The sequence below is a fragment of the Martes martes genome (genome assembly GCF_963455335.1).
Source record: "Martes martes genome assembly, chromosome: 15".
NCBI lineage: Eukaryota > Metazoa > Chordata > Mammalia > Carnivora > Mustelidae > Martes > Martes martes.
Genome location: NC_137903.1, coordinates 35,763,099 through 35,783,819, shown reverse-complemented (window position 1 = coordinate 35,783,819; position 20,721 = coordinate 35,763,099). Strand labels below are relative to the sequence as shown.

At 38.1% G+C, this 20,721-nt stretch overlaps 1 protein-coding gene across 3 annotated transcripts in view; it reads right to left on the bottom strand.

Moving 5' to 3' along the window:
* SYT14 (synaptotagmin 14) overlaps positions 1-20,721 on the bottom strand; it is a gene marked incomplete at both ends in the record, with an annotated part of 177,892 nt that overhangs the window by 35,918 nt on the left and 121,253 nt on the right. For all 3 annotated transcript variants that reach the window (XM_080823991.1, XM_080823990.1, XM_080823989.1), the window contains one exon: positions 19,752-20,201. In XM_080823991.1, coding sequence (XP_080680117.1) covers positions 19,752-20,201 — 450 coding nt within the window. The remainder of the gene's footprint in view (positions 1-19,751; positions 20,202-20,721) is intronic.

The following is a 20,721-nucleotide window of genomic DNA, read 5'->3' as shown; positions in this document are numbered from 1 at the left end:
AGGTGGCCTCACTTTCATAGAGAAACTGAAGGAAATGTTTCCAGAATCCAAAAAGTATTTCTATAGAATATGGTTCAAATCCACCTATTTACCTAATTATGCTTATCTGAGGGATTGGAAAAGTCAGGCTAAATATTTAATATCCCAAACTTCTATATCCAGTTAACCTACAGAAAACGAATTCACGTTCAGGATTCTGAACTCAGGATTCTTAGTACCATTGTCACCTCTTACTACCAAGTCTAAATTTTCCATTCTGGTTTTCAAGGGTCTCCATATCTGCCTTCATTCTAGTACTTTTTTCCTCCACAACTTTTAAATTTTAATATTTCTTGAAGATTTTATTTATTTATTTGACAGAGAGAGAGAGAGAGAGAGAGAGAGACAGTGAGAGAGGAGTGGGAGAGGGAGAAGCAGACTTTCCCTGGAGCAGGGAGTCCGATGCATGGCTCAATCCCAGGACCCTGAAATGATGACCTGAGCCGAAGACAGATGCTTAATGATGGAGCCATCCAGGTGCCCCATTTTCTCCACAATTTGTAAGAGTAGTGAGGTCCCAACAATTCTTCTGGAGAAGATGAAGAGCAATTGTTGGACGCGCACTGGTGAGATGGGGATGGAGACCTTGGTAGGGGGGCACCAAGAGCTCATCAAGAAAGCAAACACAGAGGCTGCAGGCTGTGTCCTGTGCATTTCCCTCTCAAATGTGGGGTCTACAGCCTCTTCCTCAGAGTTCCTGTTATTATTTGAGATGGCTTTCGGTGGGGACTGGTGAAAATCATGGAAAAGGATAAAGTCCCCTCAAGCCTTCCCATAACGCTGACACAAATTTTATTTATTTTTGAAGGTTTATTTATTTTAGAGAAAAAGAGAGCACACACGAGCTTAGGGGGAGGATGGGCTGAGGGGGAGAGAGAATCCCAAGTGAACTCCCTTTTGAGCATGGAGCCTGATGCAGGGCTCGATCCCAGGACTGAGATCACACCCGAGCTGAAACCAAGAGTCCCACACACAACCGACTGAGCCACTCAGCGCCTCAACACAGATTTATTTTTATACAATTCTGAAGTAGTTCCGGAATCCCTGAACCACTTGTGTACATGTCTCATCTGAAGCTCCTCCCCTCTGACTGCGCCATTCTTTCCCCAACGGCGTGTTTTCAAGTAGCAACAGTCAAGTAAGGCCTGCTCGTTTGCTGAAGATTTTCCCCAGGCTCACAGACTGCCCTTTCACCCCAACCTCTGACTTCCGGTGCATTCAATTTCTACAGGAATGACCCCTGGGCACTAAGGTATTTGACTTTTTTTTCATTCCTACTGATTTCCTCCTTCCAGTCTCGTTACTTCTTGGGACTTAGCATCATCGGAGGCTGTGGTTAGGTCTTCACCAAAACTAGGAAGTAAAAATTCCAGGTGCTTAATTAAGTACAAGCTGTTATCCATGTGATCTGATCACTCAGCTACTCTCACAATGTCGCTGTGACTGGACCTCCAGAATCCTGACACCATATTTTCATCAGCCCCTTTCTGTCCTCACTTCCTCCTCCATTAACTTTACAGCCCAACATTCATTTCAATCATTCTCTTGCCTTAAACTTCCTTGTTTATCTATCTGTTCAACATACTTGACTAGATAGCAAAATGCTAACCTTGGATGACCTTGACAACTCTTTCATTTTACTGGGGAGATGATCACACAATGGAGTGGACTGTAACCTTGTCTGGGCCATCATCTGGTTATATATGTATAATCTTGTCATATTTTTCTAGTAAATTTATTTCCCCATTTTCTCAATGATTATAAATCTTCTGTTCTAAAATCACCTGACCACATTTCTTTTCTTCTTCCTTATTTTTGCCATACACGCACACACACACACACACACACACACAAAGACACACACACACACACACCCCCTGTACAATCTACCTTAATTTTCTTCCGAAAGAGCTACAAACGTTCTTATACCTAAATCCTCAGCTCCTTTCTCACCATTGTTGTACGACAGAGTATCTCTATTTCAGACCAATTTCTCCATGTCTGGAATCTATGCCTTCAAACGTTCTTAAAAAAATCCTGCATGTCTCTCTATTTCTCTCATATCCTAAATATCTCTCTTTACTGGATTCTTCTCATCCATATTTAAACATGCTTAAGTCTCACTCATATTTAAAAAAAGTTTTTTTTTTTTTAGATCTCAAACCTTCTTCCAGATACTCTATTCTCTTTCCCCCTTTCTCTTCTATCTTTTCCCTACTCAGTGTCAGACGTGGTTACAGAGTTTGACTACGTTAGCATCATATACTCAGTTCCCACTCATTCCTGAACTCGTTATGCTCCCACTGCTCTACTAACACGAGTCTCATGAAGATCAATTAGTGAGACCTTCATGTTCAATCTAACTGAGGTGAGCGTCATCTTAGTTAACCATGTAGTAACATTCAATACAGCCAATTACTTTCTGTTTGAGACCCAATCCTGGCTTCTGTATACCTCCCTCCCTCCCTTTTCTTTTCTTTCTCCCTCCCTCCCTTCCTTTCTTCCTTCTTCTCTTTTCTTCCCTTTTCTCTCTCTCTTCTTCCCTCCCTTCCTTTTTTACTATTCTTCTTTCTAGTTGTGACAGGACAGCTAATGTCTATAAAAATCTATTTTCCACTTCCTTCTGGGTGCAAGGCTTCCACGTTTTCAGCTCCTTTTGGAGTCAGGTATGGACCCGTGATTGAAAATGGAATGTAAGCAGAAAAGACACAGGCCTGAACCTTAAGACATTGGGCAAGCCTCCTCTTTGTCCTCCTTTGCTCTTTCTTATCACTTGGAACCTGGAAGCAATGGAGATCCAGCCTTGAACAACTACACGACAATGCCTTACAGTAAAAGTTGGTAAAGTACAGCTTGTGGGCCAGATCTGGTCTGTGGCCTGTTTTTCTATGGTTTGGAAGCTAAGGATAGACTTCACATTTTTTAAAGTTGTTTAAAAAAAAAAAAAGAGGAGGAGGAGGAATATGACAGAGATCCTATGTCACTGGCTAAGCCTAAAATATTTACTTTTTAGCCCTTTACAGAAAGAAACTGCTGAGCTCTGTGCTAGGGGATAGGTGGCAGAGCAATACCATGAAACAAAAATGGACTCCCAGATGCGCATGCGGAGCGGAGGCTCCCCCTCTGATCTCACTGGCAGGTGGCCATCTGGGTCTGTCTGCACGGCCCCTGTGCACCCGGGGGAGGGGGAAGCGATGCAGAATGTTGATGCAAATGTTGCCACCATGTCAAGGATAGTCAAGTCCTCCACTGACAGCACCCATTACACTGTGGCGGGCTAATTTGTCAGCTAGAGGTAGGTCAAATTCTCAGCCCCTTCACGGTTAACAGGAAACTTCTGTTTTAAGTATCTTTCTTTGAAATAACATACAGTTTTTAAGGGGTGCTTGGGTAGCTCAGTTGATTAAGTGTCTGCCTTTGGCTCAGGTCACGATCTCAGGGTCCTGGGATTGAGTCCCACATCGGGCTCCCCGCTCATCAAGGAGTCTGGTTCTCCCTCTCCCGCTTCCCCTGCTTGTGCTCCATCTCTTGCTGTGTCTCTCTTTGTCAAACAAATGAACAAAATCTTTAAAAATAAATAAATAAATAAAATTAACCGAGGAGATGAAAGATCTCTAATCTGAAAACTACATGACATGGATGAAAGAAATCAAAGACAAAAAAATGGAAATGTATCCTGTATTGAATGGGAATAATGTTATATGAATAACATGTATATGAATAATATGAATGGGAAGAATGTTACTATTAGAATGTTGAATTAGAATGTTATTTTTAGAATGTTGATACTACCAAAGCCATCTATGGATTCAATGCAATCCTATCAAGATTCCAATGGCATTTTAAACAGTCCTAAAATTTATATGGAACCATAAAACCATAAAACCCCAAACAGCCAAAGAAATCCTGAGAAAAACAGAAGCCTTCACACGTCCTGATTTCAAGCTATACTAAAAAGCTATAATAATTAAAACAGTATGGTAGTGGCTTAAAAACAAACAGACCAGAGGAACAGAACTGAAAACCCAGAAATAGACCCAAACATCTATAGTTAGCTAGTATTTGATGAGGGAGCCAAGAATACTCAATGAAGGAAAGGCAGTCTCTTTAATAAATGGTTACGGGAAAACTGGATACAGGCATACCTCATATACACATGTATTTGTGTAATCTCACATGTAGAGCCTAAAAACATTGAATTCATGGAAACAGGGCAGTAGGATGGTGGTTGCCAGGGACGGAGGGGTGTAGGAAATGATGAAATGTTGGTCAAAGAGTACAAACTTTCAGTTATAAAATGAATGCATTCCAGGGACCTAATGTGCACCATGGTGACTACAGCTTTGGTATACTCAAAAGCTTCTAGAGGAGTAGAGCTTTAATGATCTCACCATAGCACCAATAAGATTGCAAGTACACGAAGTTAAAAAAAAGTGCTAACTAACTTTACTGTGGTAAGCATTTTGCACTATATGTATGTGTATATCATATCATCATAATGTATGTTTTACACTTACATGTTATGCCAATTACATCCCAACAAATCTGGGAAAAAAAGGCAAAAATCTCAGCAACAGGTAACGGGCATAGTTAGATCTGTAACAGAGAGTAAGATTCAAGCCAGCTAACAAGAATCCAAGAGAGAGGCCAGGAAATTGCTGGTACCATGGATAGTTCCATGACTCAACCAGTTTCTCTGTCTCTAATCTCAGAAGGTCAGAAATTATACCTAGTTGCAATACGCTGATTTTTATACCTGGTGGCCATTTTACAGACACTTGGAAAAGATAAGCATCTCAATCATTTGTGACATATAGAATGGCCATATGTGATGTATTACTGGCCAATATAAGTTAGTTGCTAACACCATCATTATCACTAAGGGACTGTCAAGTGATCATTTATTTACAAAAATCTTTTATATCCAAGCAAGATGAGGAGGGCATCATCATGGACGAATGGCATGTCAGCCTGGACAAGATGAGGACTGTGTACCTGCAGAATATATGAAGCAGTAAGAGGGATCCTGGCTGGGCAGCCTGGTGGGGGCTACCAGATCCAGCACAGAAAGAAGAGGCTGTTTGGCCTAGGCTGGGCTGTAAGAGTGCTCCTCCCCACACGGATAAGGAGGACATCCTGCTGAAGCACTGAAGGGTAACACAGAATGGGCTCTTGGAGCCTCAGCACGAGGGCATCCATGCAGAGACATGAGTCAGTCTGAGATATTAGATCCTAAATAAGGCGAGGAGGCTACTTTCACAGAAAGGTGGTCCAGTATGGGGTGTCCTAGGCCTAGCAGAGTAAGTCAGGTGTCCCTGAATCAGGGGTGGGGTTGGGCAGACTGGCTGTCAGAGGTCAAGCAGGTCAAGATGACTTCTAACCAGGAGGAGCAAATAGACATAAGGATTTGGAGTCCGGGAGAAGAGTATAAGAATGGAGCAGCAGATGTCTGCAGCAGAACCTGAGTGACATACAAAGAGACTGATCAAATAGGTCCATGCATTGAGGAAGGGAGCCAGGCTTCTCACGGTCAAAGAAGGTAGTTACAGATCAGAATGAACCCTGGGGTGTGGACTGGAACTGGTGATCCCAGTATGAACACATGGCTTTCAATAAACAGAGATGTAAATATGTACATATACGAATATATATACACATATACTAATAGAGTAATAATACTCAAAAAGAGAATAGAGTATTTCATACATTTTGCCTCGATGAGAAAGTGGTGTAGACCATGAAAGCTATTTTGCATGGTTTATATGGTATTAATGTAAAATGAGAACTTCAAAAATTTACATTTCTTCCATATTTTATAACAAGTTCTACTTCTGTATTAGCACAACTATCCATGTCAAAAGGAGAATTAAAAAAAATCATCTGTGTATTATGTTAACAGGGACAAAATGGATTGTGGAAGTAATGAACTGTGGCTTCTCATCAACAGGAAACCAAATTAAACTACTCTATTCTTATGGAAAAAACAGGTAAAAGGTAAAGTAGAAGTGGCAATGGCAGCAGTAAGGGAGTGATGAGACCTATGATCACATTAGTACAACTAACAATTACTGAGTGCTCACTAAGTCCCAGGTACTGTGTAACTGCTTTATACAAATTAAAATCTTAGAGACACAGCCACCACAGCATTAGGAAATGATGATTTCAATTTAAATTTATGTACACCTTCATGTTTCAAATTTCCTCTCTTAAACTTTAAAATGGTAGTAACAATTCTCTTATGCCACAAAACAGACTATCTGAAGACTGGTTCTGATTCTAATGCTGACTGTTACAAATAATTCAGTGACACAGGAAACAGCAAGGTATGATTTATATGTTCATTATAATGTGAATAGAGAAGGATCTTTCCGAGAGTCTTTAATGCAACTTCATAGTGAATTCTCCAGTTACCTGAGTTATTTCATACGATGTTATTACTGTTTTTTGTTCATATCCTCACAGAGCATTCAAAGCAGTTCCTAGGAAATGAAATGTTAAGAGCTATAGAAATAGCAGTGTTTTTTATTTCACTTTATCACGAAGCGTACCATTTTAGAACAGGATTTTTTCATACTATTTCCATTTTACAGTGTGATTTTAGGATGGTCTAGGTGGGACTGCATTATAAAGATGGCCTTGAGGACTATTAATAGGCCACATGACATATTTTCCCAAATTCATGTTCCTAAAAGACCAGTGAGGCCCAGGAAGTGTTGAATTTGCCTATTTCTGAAAATTTACTTCTAATGTATTCCGTGCCATGACAAACTTTAAATAAAACTGAATCCAAAGACAATCTAATCTATAATATTCTAAGGTTACATATAATGAATGTTTTGTAAAATAATTTTTCTTATGGCCATAATGACTTTAATCCCCTTTAAGACATTTTCCATCTTCTTCTGTTCTGAAAATATGTCAATCTTCTAATGAATCAAGGGGATCAATAATTTTAACATTTTATAATAGATCTGAAATATAAAGTTTTGAAAAAAGCCAAAGGCAATGAAAGTTAACACTTACTAGTGTGTATAACCATTTCTTCCTATTCAGGCTTATTTCAAAATAGTTTATAAAAATACAATTCTCATTACAAGTATTTTCAATAAAACCATGTGTATTAAATGTGAATTTTAATAGTTTAATTGGCTGCAACTTGAGCAGATAGTTTTGGAGAAGTATATTATGCTATTAACAAGTCTTATAGTAGAGTTTTCTTAATGATATGTTTAGTTTCTTGTTAAATCTTATCGGATGTTTCAAAAGTTGGCAAGGACTCATTTTAGTCCTACATCTACCCAGGAACTAACAGGAAAGAGTAAGATGTGGACATAAGATAGATTCTATAGGGCAATGATAATACTATTCAGGTACTAGTGTCTGCTGTAGAGCTTTAAAAGCTTTTTAAAGATATGAAGAACCTGGCCCTATTCCTTTAATATTTTGATTCAAGAAATGGGAACCTATTCACCTTTATTTTAAAAAGCCCCCAAGTCATACTAATGTAATCAGGACTGAGAATCATAATTTTCAGAATTTAGCTCATAGCCAATTAAGCATATCACTGTTTAACATAGAACTCAAGATTCCTAAAACAGTACACAGAAAAGTATGCCTAATTCTAAGGTATTATCACATTGATTAAGATAGGATTTCATCCATGGTATGTCCAATCACTAAAGTTTTAGTGAATTTTATTTTATTTGGGGCAGGGGGAAGGCAGATGGAGAGGGAGCGAAAATCTTCATCAGGCTCCCAACACAGGGCTCAATCTCATGACCCTGAGATCATGACCTGAGCTGAAATCAAGAGTCAGATGCTTAACCAACTGAGCCACTCCGGCGCCTCTTGTGAATTTTATTTTTAAGAAATTTAAATAAACTTTATATTGGACATTAGTTATCTCCTTAGTATCCATTCATCACTTCCTTCTAACAATGAACGTTCCACTCCTTTCCAATTGTTACCTAACATAATAGGGGAGGTGACCCATTGCCCAACTCTAGGGCTTAAGCTAAACAGTACAGCCCATCCCTGTGATTGGTTCTGGGATGGGCAGGTAACCTAGTGAGACACAAGAAGTTTCAAGAGGGCAATGATGTGAAACATGATTATGATATTGACAGGGTGTGAGGGGATTGGGCAGGGGCGGTAGAAAGGGTAGAAAGAGAGAGAAACCAGGACTTTGATGGTACTATTTGAGTCACTGGATCAAGCTATGCCTGAAGACAGACCTACTCTCTGGATGGTCCGTGACCAATCAAGCCATTTTGAAATAGTCTGCATTCACTTGAAACTGATGGCATCTTAACAGAAGCAAGTATTTACTCAACATAATCTCTGGTTCTTCTTAGGTACTTTCAGTTAATTAAATGAGGGTGTGGAGTTTTCTAAAAAGGAAACTTCTCCTCATATTTTTACTATAACTTCATAGACACTTCTTCGTAATTCTACTCCCCTGAGTTATTTTTTTTGAATGCCCAAAGAACGTACACTGCTAGATATTTGAAAAGGAAACCAAAGATAATAAAAGATGAAACGATCTCATGAAATACAGAAAAGAGACAAAAGTATAACTTCTGAACTCACCCCAAAGCATATCCCTCAACTCACTTGTATCCACAATGCTTTTTGGAAAACTTTTTCTATACTAGTTGCCTTGAGATTTTAGTGTATTTAATGACCTCTTGGGAAAATTGTTCTAAAGAAAGATTACGAGGCTGCTTCCTAGTGATTCTGATTCGGTAGATGTGGTTCAGGGGATCTAGTGTTGAGCCCAGAGAACAGTCTACATTTATAAATCTCCTTAAAATAATTAATGGTCATAAACAGGACCTGATAATCAGATTTTATTTATTTTTTATTTTTTAAAAGATTTTATTTATTTATTTGACAGACAGATCACAGGTAGGCAGAGAGGCAGGCAGAGAGAGAAGAAGGGAAGCAGGCTCCCTGCTGAGCAGAGAGCCCTAGGCAGGGCTCAATCCCAGGACCCTGGGATCATGACCGGAGCCGAAGGCAGAGTCCTTAACCCACTGAGCCACCCAGGCACCCCTGATAATCAGATTTTAAATAAGAAATATTACTTACTTGGAAAGAAGGGAGAGATTTAAAGGCAAAATCATTCATTTTATGAATATTCTCCCAGAAAGGTAAGTTTAGGTTAGACATACAAATGTGAACTCATGAACATGTAAGGTTGAAGCCTGCTACCAAAACCGTTGTTTGTAAGCCACAGTGAAAACTCTTGGTTACATACTCAACAGCATTCCCAAACTGTGTAATTTACAAAGGCCTTTTCTTCTATGATTTTTGCTTTTTTTAGAATATTTGGTCTTTTTGAAATGTATATAACAGGTTATCCTATCTTCCTGAAAATACTAATCAGGATTAGTTTTTACTTTTCTTCTCATCTCTGCAATATGTACTCTTCCAGGAGGGTAAATTTTTTTTTTTAATATTTGTTTGTCCTGGGTTTTCTCTTTCCTGTTGGAGGTTTTCCCTTAGGGTCTCCTGAGCTATGTTTGCCTGCTCTTATTTAAAAATGCACTACTAAAAAGCTGATAAAAAACTCCATACATTTAAACATAGTTTGCTCGCCGATTGGCATTCATGTGATTAGATGGGGACCAGGCAATTTCCTTGGGGAACTCCTAAACATCACTATGAGGTTAAGGTCTTAGCTTGGAATCCTTGAGTTTTTCCAGAGAAGCAACCTATGATAGTTACTGCCCAGATACAGTCACAAGCCTGACTCTGTTCTTCAGGCCAGAAGGGAATTTACAGATTTACAGTGACTCTCATCTTTAGCCGCCAGACTCACGCCATCGTCTGCTGTCCCCAGAAGTGTGTTTGGTTCTGTGGATCACAGCAGTCCCTGCATTCTGTGAGCCCTTCCCCAGCTCCCCTCTGCTCTGCTGAAGCAGTAGCCACCCTCCACCCACACTGCCTTCCAGAGCCTCAGCTCTCACAGCTGCTGATGCCCTCGTCCCAGTTCTCTTTGAGCTCGTGGGTACAAATGTCAATGTGTGTGTATTTATTTCTTTAACCAAAGTACTATCATTGGAGATTGGAAGAAGAAATAAACATATGTGGTTAATCCACTATCTTTAGGAATAAACAAACCATTCCTTGCATTTCCTCCTGATACTGCCGGTTTAGGCAAACTTGTTTAATATGTACTAAGACTTGCCATATATTTAAGCTTTTTGAGTTCAATAATATTTTTTAAAGATTTATTTGTTTGAGAGAGAAAGAGAGAGTGCGTGTGCACGTGTGCGCACCTGTGCGAGCAGGAGGAAGGGACAGGAGCAGACTCTCCACTGAGCAGAGCTCCACATTGGACTGGATCCCACAATGCTGAGATCATGACCTGCGCTGAAATCAAGATTCCAATGCTCAACCGAATGAACCACCCAGGTGCCCCAAGTTCAATGTTATTTTAATAAATTAAGAAACTGGAATCAAAAATAGTGATAACTGGGGTATTTGGGTGGCTCAGTTGGTTGAGCGACTGCCTTTGGCTCAGTTCATGATCTTGGAGTGTTGGGATCGAGTCCCGCATCGGGCTCCCTGCTTAACAGGGGGTCTGCTTCTCCTTCTGATCTTCCCCTCTCATGCTTTCTCTCTCAAATAAATAAAATCTTAAAAAAAAATTGTGATAACTGGACAAGTATTTAGGAAAGACTTTGTGAATTTATTACTTAAATAAGACTTAAAAGAGAATGTTTGTCCCAAGAGAGCAAATTTTTATAATTAAAAGCAGAACTTTACTTATAAGCTACTGATATGCAATTATAAATGTTAATCTACAGATAATATTGACATCTTAGCAATTCTTTGTATGAAATATTGTTCACTATTATTCACTGCCCCTTGCTTTTATTTTTAAAAAGTGTTCTTAAAAAAGAGAGAGAGAGACTATGCAGTAGAGACCATTTGCAGCCTGTAAAGCCTAAAACAAATGCGCCCTTGAGCACTTTACAGAAAGGTTGCCAACCGCTACTTTAGACACTGAAATGTCAGTGGAGGTGGCATGTGTTAATTTGGGGCAGAAACCTGAAGGAACAGGGATTCGTTTGCTACATCCTCTGACAACAGCAACGTTTCAGAAAGAACCTCCTCCAGCCATGTGGATCCCAGAGTGACACCGAAACAGAACAGAGCCCCAGCCAAACTCCGGCAGACACACAGCACAATGAAAAAGGAACCTCTGATGTTTACGAGCCATTACAGCTTTCAAGGCAGGCCGACTCAGAGTAACCCAGTAGCAACTGCTGGGGATGTTTCACTAACGACATACGAGTCCCCCCCCATGACTGAAAACAATAAAACTGCATTGATTGAAAGAATATTTATAATTCAGACTTAAATAATCACTCAAAATATACTTCAAAAAAGTTGTATCTTAAAAATATTCAAGGACTGGGGCGCCTGGGTGGCTCAGTGGGTTAAGCCACTGCCTTCGGCTCGGGTCATGATCTCAGGGTCCTGGGATGGAGTCCCAGGACTCCCAGGAGAGTCACATCGGGCTCTCTGCTCAGCAGGGAGACTGCTTCTCTCTCTCTCTTTCTCTGCCTGCCTCTCTGTCTACTTGTGATCTCTCTCTGTCAAATAAATAAATAAAACCTTAAAAAAAAAAAACATTCAAGGACTGAGTTATATTTAGTTCCCAAAAAAGTTCTTTTACTAGGTATTTATATGGTTAGATTAAACACTTTTTATACCATTGGATTAAAGGACTTTTACTTTGGGGCGCCTGGGTGGCCCAGTTGGTGAAGTGTCCTACTCGATTTTGGCTCAAGTCATGATCTCAGGGTCCTGAGCTGGAGTCCTGCCTTGGCTCCGCACTGAGTGTAGAGCTTGTTTGAGATTCTCTGCCCCCAAGCTTATGCACGTGCTCCCTCTTAAAAAAAAAAAAAAGGACTTTTACTTTCCTCTTTTCCAGATTGCTAATATTCCTTCTTATTTTGAAATTTGAAAAACACACTGCAATAATTTTTTTCTTACGGACTGGCACCTAATGAAGATTGCTACTGAATTAAAACAGTAAATTTATCCGCACATGAATAAGACCAAACAAACCAAATTAGTTAACAGTGTCAAGTTCCTATATGCTAGATGATGTTTTAAATTCTTTACATGGATTATCTCCTTTAATTCTCACAAACATTTTCTGAGGCAGCTTTACTGATACTATCCCCGTTTATGAATGAATACATGAGGTCTAGAGGGGCTGAGTATTCCCCCAAGCATACAAGTCAGGAAGAAGTGGGAAACCAAGATGTGAAACTGGGGACCGCACAGCCTCCATGCTCCCAACCTCGATGCTACCAACCCACCCAAAGGCAAACAGAAACTTGGTCATGAATGCCTAACAATTCTGACATTAAAACTGTAGACTTCTACTATCTGGCAATTCTTTAATCTTTTATGACAAATCACAAACGAGTTAATATAAAGAAACATTTTTTATAATGTGAATACAGCGCAAGGAGCAATGCCAGCTTTCATTTCAAAGTAAAATATATCCCACCACCAAATTAAGTTAATATGAAAAATGTACTTATAATTATACATGCTATTTTCCATGAACCAGATCTTATTCCTTGAAAAATGAACCAAATTAAAGTTTAATTAGTTCACTTTATTTTAAATTGTAGAATAAGGAAATATTAGGAGATACAGAATTTTGATTATATAAATTATATACTTTGATGATACGACATGAGATAATTTAAAAACTGTGTGTACCAAACTTACTCAGTTTTAACTTCCTGTCAACTCTATCAGCTTTTTCTGCTAGAAAAAATGTGATCAGTACTATTCTGGTCATCGTTGCCCAAAGTGACAGACTACAAAAAGATCACTGTAAATGGGTAAGATATAGCCTATATAAAAAATTGTAGATCTAAGACTAGATAAAGGAATGATAAGACTTTTTTTTTTTTTAAAGACAAGAAAGTACCTTTTTTTAAAGAGAGAGTGAGCAAGCGTGAATGGGAGGGGCAGAGAAAGAAGCAAACTCCCCACTGAGTGCAGAGCCCAAGATGGGGCTCGATCTCATGACCCTGAGATCACAACGTGAGCTGAAATCAAGAGTCGGGCGCTCAACTGATGGAGCCACCCAGGCACCATGAGTGTATCTTTAAAAAACAGTAAATAATGGCAGAATGATTCAAATTAAGGATAACATTTCATTTCAAGTTAACAACTAATATTTCTAGTCCACAAGGTTTTCTCGTAGCTCACTCATTTACTCATCTTAACCCTGTGAAGCAGTCAGGTCACATACTCCCGTTGTATCCCCGGCGCTAATGTGTATGTACACTATGGAGAATTAGATTTTTCTCAAGAATATCTCTGTATGTTCAACACTTAGAAATATGCATTTCACTTAAACAGGAGCTTTCAGTAATGAGTAAGCACACATGGCATGTGCAGGACGACCATGCTCATTTTTAGTGATATAAATCACTTAAACATATATGACTAATAGAAACAGCATCAGGAACTGATATTCAGGCTTACCATGTACTATCATTTTTTTGGACCAGAATTATTCTTTGCTCTGAATAGAATTAAGTAAAATGTAACTGTCAAGTGGAGATTTTTTCTGGCTCCTGCTATGTAATAGGAACATGATGGGAGAAAACAACTAAGAAAAAATTAAAGGCTGCTTCTGTTGGCTATTTCTTTTTTCTTTAAGTGGTAGGTCCCAAGAACAACCTCACTCAATGTTACTGTTCGTTACTTACCAGCCTCCTATCCCATAAACAACAAGCACAGTGGATACAACTCTACTCTTACTGCTCAACAACCCAGAAGAAAGGGACTTCCTCATGATAATGTACTAAAGTACACCTTTAAAGGGCAGTACATGGAGGGGCGCCTGGGTAGCTCAGTGGGTTAAAGCCTCTGCCTTCGGCTCGGGTCATGATCCCAGGGTCTTGGGATCAAGCCCCACATTGGGCTCTCTGCTCACCAGGGAGCCTGCTTCCTCCTCTCTGCCTACTTCTCTGCCTACTTGCGATCTCTCTCTCTGTGTCAAATGAAATAAATAAAATCTTAAAAAAAAAAAAAAAAAGGGAAGTACATGGAACTCCCAGCTGGCATTAATGAAGAAGGTATGTATTCAGGATGTCTACTACCTAGACCCTCCAAAAGAATTATTATTTTTTTAAAAGATTTATTTATTTATTTACTTGACAGAGATCACAAGTAGGCAGAGAAGCAGGCAGAGAGAGAGAGAGGGAAGCAGGCTCCCTGCTGAGCAGAGAGCCCGATGTGGGTCTCCATCCCAGGACCCCGGGATCATGACCCGAGCCGAAGGCTTTAACCCACTGAGCCACCCAGGTGCCCCAAAAGAATTATTTTTAAAAATAGCAGTCAATATTTATAACTTGAATGTTAAGTATCTTTCCATGATGTTTCTGTAAAGTACATTATATTACCCCTTCTTGCTAATGCACTTTAGAATGTTCTTAATTATAGAATATGCTGCCCTCTTGAACCTAAATTTATCTGTCATAATCCTTATGCCACTCTAAATTGATCAAATAGTACCGTCTTTCCACAAAGCATTTGTTAATTTCTCTCATTAGTATTACAAATAATTGAAATCAGTATCTTGGAAAGGTTAATTGCATAAAATAAAATATAGGAGAAAGGAATATAATACATGTACCTAAAGCTTATTCTTTAATTTTCTGGCTTATTTAAAAAAACAAACAAACAACTAACAAACATGAAACAAGAATGAAGTACATATTGGTCCAGTGGTTTACAGTTTAGTCTTGGATGGTTCAATGAAATGAATCCCACTTGAATTGATGTTCTTTATTCCCTATATTCAATATACAGAACAAATAGTTTAACCACTGAGATTTCAGTTTTTCCCACTCAATTTTCCTGCATGTTCAAAATTTCTTGAGACACAGGATTTAAACTTGACTTCTTTTTAGTCTTATATAAAGTAAGAATCTGATTTAAACAAAAAGCTTCCTTTTAGGCTCTAATTTCACTTCTTTCACTGAAAGATTTACCTGATAACAATTCTTCATGTGAGACTAGAGTTATTCCTCTCCACTGATAATATATGCTCAACTACTTTGAATAACTGTCTCTAAATAGGTCTGTAACTATTTAGTTTTATACTAAAGTGAGCCATGAATCGTATAAGTGTTATCGTCTAGGGACCCGAATTGCACACATGCAGCTTTCTCCTTCACGTAGTAACTGTTAACTGTGATCATTAGTTTATCATGAAGTATCTACTTTAAATTGCTTTAGGATGAACAAGTGTAATCTACATTGAAAAAATGTAAATTTCTGACAAGGTAGTATGTGAATGTAGTGAATATGAAAATAGGAGAAGCCAAGTTTTAAAAGACATTTGCTAATAATACAGACTAAAGTATGATTCTTAGAGGGACACACATTTCAATTACAGAGTATAAGCAATAATTTACCTGTCTTAAAAATAAAAGTCACAGTATAAATATCAAACTAAATTAATTCAGTCTAGTAACAAAAAAAAGATAGGCTATTTTTGAGATACAGGAAATTTTAGGAATTAAAGATTGAAAGTGCAGGTATCTAAAAGAAGATCTTCATTTCAGTAAGTCATAAGGAAGGCTGATCACTCTACAAGACTGTGGAATTAAACTCTTGAATGGGGAATTATATGAACATATATGTCCTTTGTTGATTATTATTTAGAAGCAATACATTGTGATGTGTTCCTACTTAATTACTCTAAGATCATGACTATTGGATTCTAGGTCATAAAAGATTCCTAACAGGGCTATTTTAAGGATATTGATACTTACCAGGGTATGGATCTTAGTAAGAATTTCAGAACTATCAGGTTTACCTGAATATGTTAATGAAATCAATTTAACAAGTATTCACTGAACACCTATATTCTAGGTTCTATGAAAAGTAAGTATAACTAAAACCATTTAAGTCAAACAGACAGACTCTATTCTCAAAATACTTAAAGTCTAGAAGGAAAATTAGAACAAGTTCAATAACAAGAAAATGTATGACTAGCCGCAGAAATAAGCACCAGAGGCAATAACTGAGAAATAATATGTACGACATGCACCCACTCACCCACCCATCCAACCAACATTCACACAGCAATAACCAGTACTCGCTACTTAGTCTACAGAGACAGGTAAGATCAACTAATTTAAATTTGTATTAGAAACAGTCAAACAAATTTCTATAAAGATGAGATTTAAATTAGACTTTAAATAACATCTGAGTTTTAAGTAGATTCGAATTATAATCGGGACTGACATTTTAGAACAATCTAAATGAAGGCACATCCCTCATGACATTGGCCAGGTCTCTTGCTTTAACACCCATTCTGTTATTCTCTGTATTTCTTCACTACCACAAACTGCCATCACACTCCTCCTTTTCTGAATTTTTTCACTATGCCTTCTGGTCCTCCTGATCTATGATAAACTCCTCCGGAACCTTAGTTTCTTCTCTGAACCCCAACATCTTACTTCGACCCAAATCCAACTCTTCCCTGAGGATACATCAACCTCTGTAGACTTCTCCTGGTTACACCCTCACACCTGAAGTGTCTCATGGTCAAAAAGCACCTAGTAAGTACCTCTAGTCTTACAACTTCAGTTTCCTCATGTTTTCTGTGTGTCTCAAGACTGAAATCGAAGTTTCGGCTGGGCTGGGCTATTATTACCTGAAGGCTCTGGCTGAGAATCTACTTCTAAGCTCCTTCGAGATGTTAGCTGAATACAGTGCTTTGCGGTTGTGGGACTGAAGCCCCCCATTTTCTAGCCAGTCGCCCTGCGTACATTACGCTAACTAAATACTGTCTGTATAGGGAAGGGTTGCAAATGTTTGTGAGAGACAGAGTGAAGATTATTATTAAGAAATCTGGGAGACTGAATGAGAAATACGACTGGACTGAGGAAAGGAGGAGAGGCTGTTGCAGGAAACTGTTACACACGGTAGTAATGCGGTGCCAAAAATGCAGGTGAAGAAGGTGACTGGGGTTCTCCCCTGGGAAAGAGTGCCATCTGCACGCAGCTGAGCATAAGAGAAAAATTCCAGTTATAAGAGGGATACACCATGGTAGGAAGGGTAACTGCTAACACTCCAGCTGTTGAGTATGGCTTAAGAGATCACTTAAAACAAGTAAACAATACACCATATGGCTATTTCAACATTTTTCAGTCAGGGTTCTGTTTGAAATCACTGGCAGCTAAGTCTCAGTGGAATAGCACTGTCCTAAAGGAATCGGGACGACTAGAGAACAGGCTTATGGGGAAGCTTCTGAAGAACAAAACTGAAAACCATCCTGCAGAACTGGCCTGGTGAGGACATCCTGCTGCCGCCCCCATTGAACACTTAGGTGCGCAGGTCTTTTCTCTCCTGCAAATGTCGCTGTCTAGCACCAATACTGTTTCTGCCCCTGCAAAGCTGTTTGGGAATTACTACTGACCCTGAGGACCAGATTCCTCCACCATTGGCCTCATGCAGACATGAGGGGAGTGCAGCATCTGCTTCTCTGCTCAGCCTGTCCTGAGGTTTCCTGGAAACGAGTCAGAGTGGCAGAGCCCAGGGAGCATGGCTCCTGCTCTAGCTACCAGTCAGACTGGGAAAGAACTTTATAGCTTACCTGTAGGGGGTGGGACTAGTAGTTGGGGCTTTCTCAGACATTAGAAGATGGTTGAAAAGATAGGGAAGAGTAAGAAAACATCAATGCCTGAACAAAACACAATACATTTAGCACACAAAACTCATCTGAAATCCACCTGTTTCTGTTCTTACCTAACATCTTTCCCAATATGAATTAGAATTGCAGTATCAGAGAAAGATGGGACATTTGTTTAATGCCCTCATTTTACTAATGAGAAACCTGATGCCTAAAGAGATTAGATCATTTATCCAAGGTTAAACCACAACTAGTTAGTAGAAAGACCTCGTGTTTTTCAACAGGAAAGAAGACAAGAGAGAAGAACAATTAAACACAGGCATTAAATTTGAAAAGTGTGACAATGTAGAGAAAAAAATTCTCCAAGAGCAGAAGATGGATAGTTTTATTCAGATTTAAATGTTATTTTTTAGAAGCTGTTTGTCCGGCACGTTTTTAGGTGAGCATGCCTCAAATTTATTGTACTGGTTGTCAGAAACACAGAATTGATGACCATAAGCTAATACATGTAATGTACAGAAATAATTAAGTTTGACCACAGATAAAACCATATTATTTTCTATGGCTTTATTTTCTTTGTGAAATGAATATAATTAATAAAGAATTGGGAATGGATAATTTGAAGTAAATAAACACAAAATACATACCTCGTGATGATATAGTCATTCTCTTCTAATTTAAATCAGGTATTTCTCTAAAAGAATGTATTTTCCACAGAGTCATCACTCAGACCAAATTATGAGAAAGTTTAAAATCCTATTAAGAATTGCAGATTATTCAATTTTATAAAAAAAAATTATCTTTTCCCCCTCTGGAATATTGTCTAGACTTTCTTTTTTCTCTTCTCTGATAAACTGATATTTTTAAAAAGGACATTTCCCCAAAATGGTAATTCTGTAATTTAAAGTTATAACAAGTTATCAATAAAGGCTAAATATTATCCTATAAACCAGCAGGGATATACCATATTTATTATCACCTTTTGGTTTTAAATATGTTTTAAAATCATCTAGCTAAAATGGGATAGTAAAAAAAAAAACAACTATTGTGAATGAATGTCCTATAAAATCAAATGTTGTCTGGTATAAATTCAGTAAGGCTCTGATTCTGGACTTGTGCTTTAAAAGCTTAAAAAAACTCTAAAATACACTTTCATTTAAAGACATACATCCATTCTAAAATCTCTGTATTTGTATTATAAAAATGCTCTCAATTCAATATAACACAGGGAGGAATAAATATAAATCATAATTTACACTTATAGCCTATCACAGATTTTCTCATCCAAATAACTACGTGGCATAATGTATCTTCCCAGTTTAAAGTAGTTCAGCTCTCCTGTGCTCTGCAACGTCTTGTGGGAGTTTAGTTACAAATATGGAGAGACAGAGAGAGAGAGCTGTAGGGGATGAGAACCTGGAGGAAAAAAAAAAAAAAAAAGAAAAAAAAGAAAAGGGAGAACACCTCATGGACCAAACTTAAGTATTCTCCCAGAGATACTGCAAAATCTTTTTTTAAAAAGGGTGCAGGTCTTCTTTTGAACCTTTAAAAATAATTTCATAGGAGCTCTGGAAAGATAATCAGTCATGAGCTCGGCAGCAGTACATAGTTTAAAAAAGCAAATAATTTCTGCAGTATAGTAAGTGAGATATGGGGCTAGATCTTGCTATATCACTTAGTTTTAACCTGGAAAGAAAACAATAAATTCTACAAGGAGTTCACTTTGATGTCATAATCAATCATCTAATAAATATTTAACAAGAACGAACATGTAATACACTGAATCTGACTCTGTGAAGGATAAAATACATAAAAATGAATCACATATAATCTTCAAGGGCAACTTTTATAGAATGAGAAAAAATTATACCTACCTATCCAGGGCTTAGAAATTTTGTAAAGGTATGATTATTACGTAAAAAAATTGAAAAAGTTGGGTTGATCATGGATCTTAAAAATTATGGATGTTAAATACCACGACATAAACCGTATTCAGGCTATTTGATCAGATACTCACAGAATGATTGTAAGAAGGTTCCAATATCACAGGTAATGACATTTTCCCTTGAAGATTCAATTTTGTTAAATAAAAAATCTTTTCCCCCACAATCTTTTCTTTTTTCATGCGATGTACACCATACAGTCTAAACCGAACAGCATAATTTCCAATCATCTCAGATTCAACATGATTAAATTTGAATGTTTCTGTGAAGACAGGGCATGGTCCTCTCTGGATGCTGGTTTTTGCTCTCTGTTTCTTTATAGGTAGAAGAACAAGGTGTACTTGCCATGAGTTGCCACCTGTCCTGTTATATGTTGGGATATCTGTGACAGCTGTCACTGTTACCAGAAGCTTCTGTTCTTGGGAGTCATAGTCAAAAGTCACATCCAGTGTGCCATATTTAGCTTCTGGCTCAGGATCAAAAGGTTTAGGAAGCTGTGAAGATGATCCTTGAGCTGACATATCCTGAGAAAAGCAAATTTAAATGTTTTCAGTTTTTAGCTCTATTATTTAATCTAGCATGTAAATAAATACCTGACATTTCTTTAGGAAGATGATGTGGAAACTGTCTTGATTTGCTGTCAGAAAGAAAGAAATAGTAATTAACAGTCAACTACAATCAAAAGCTACTCTACAGGGCCAGGATAGTAAAAGTGGTAGCTTTAACTCAAAAACTTAGTATAACAAAAACAAAGAATTTAGTATCCTCCAATTTTAAGAAAGTTGGATCTATGTCTTTATCATGAGAATTGAAAATATGTATTTCAATGTGTATCTCTCTTCATTTTGTAGGAAATTACATTTTATTTCCAACATTATAAACAACATAACTGCCAGCTCCATATGAGGCTGGTGAGAGAGAGAGAACATAAATATGAGCGTAACGCCATCGAAAAATGTGGTCCCATTTTCAGTTTGTTCTAAAACACCCACATCTGTAATAGAATGTAAACAAACATATTAAGGATTGGAAATCAATGAAAAT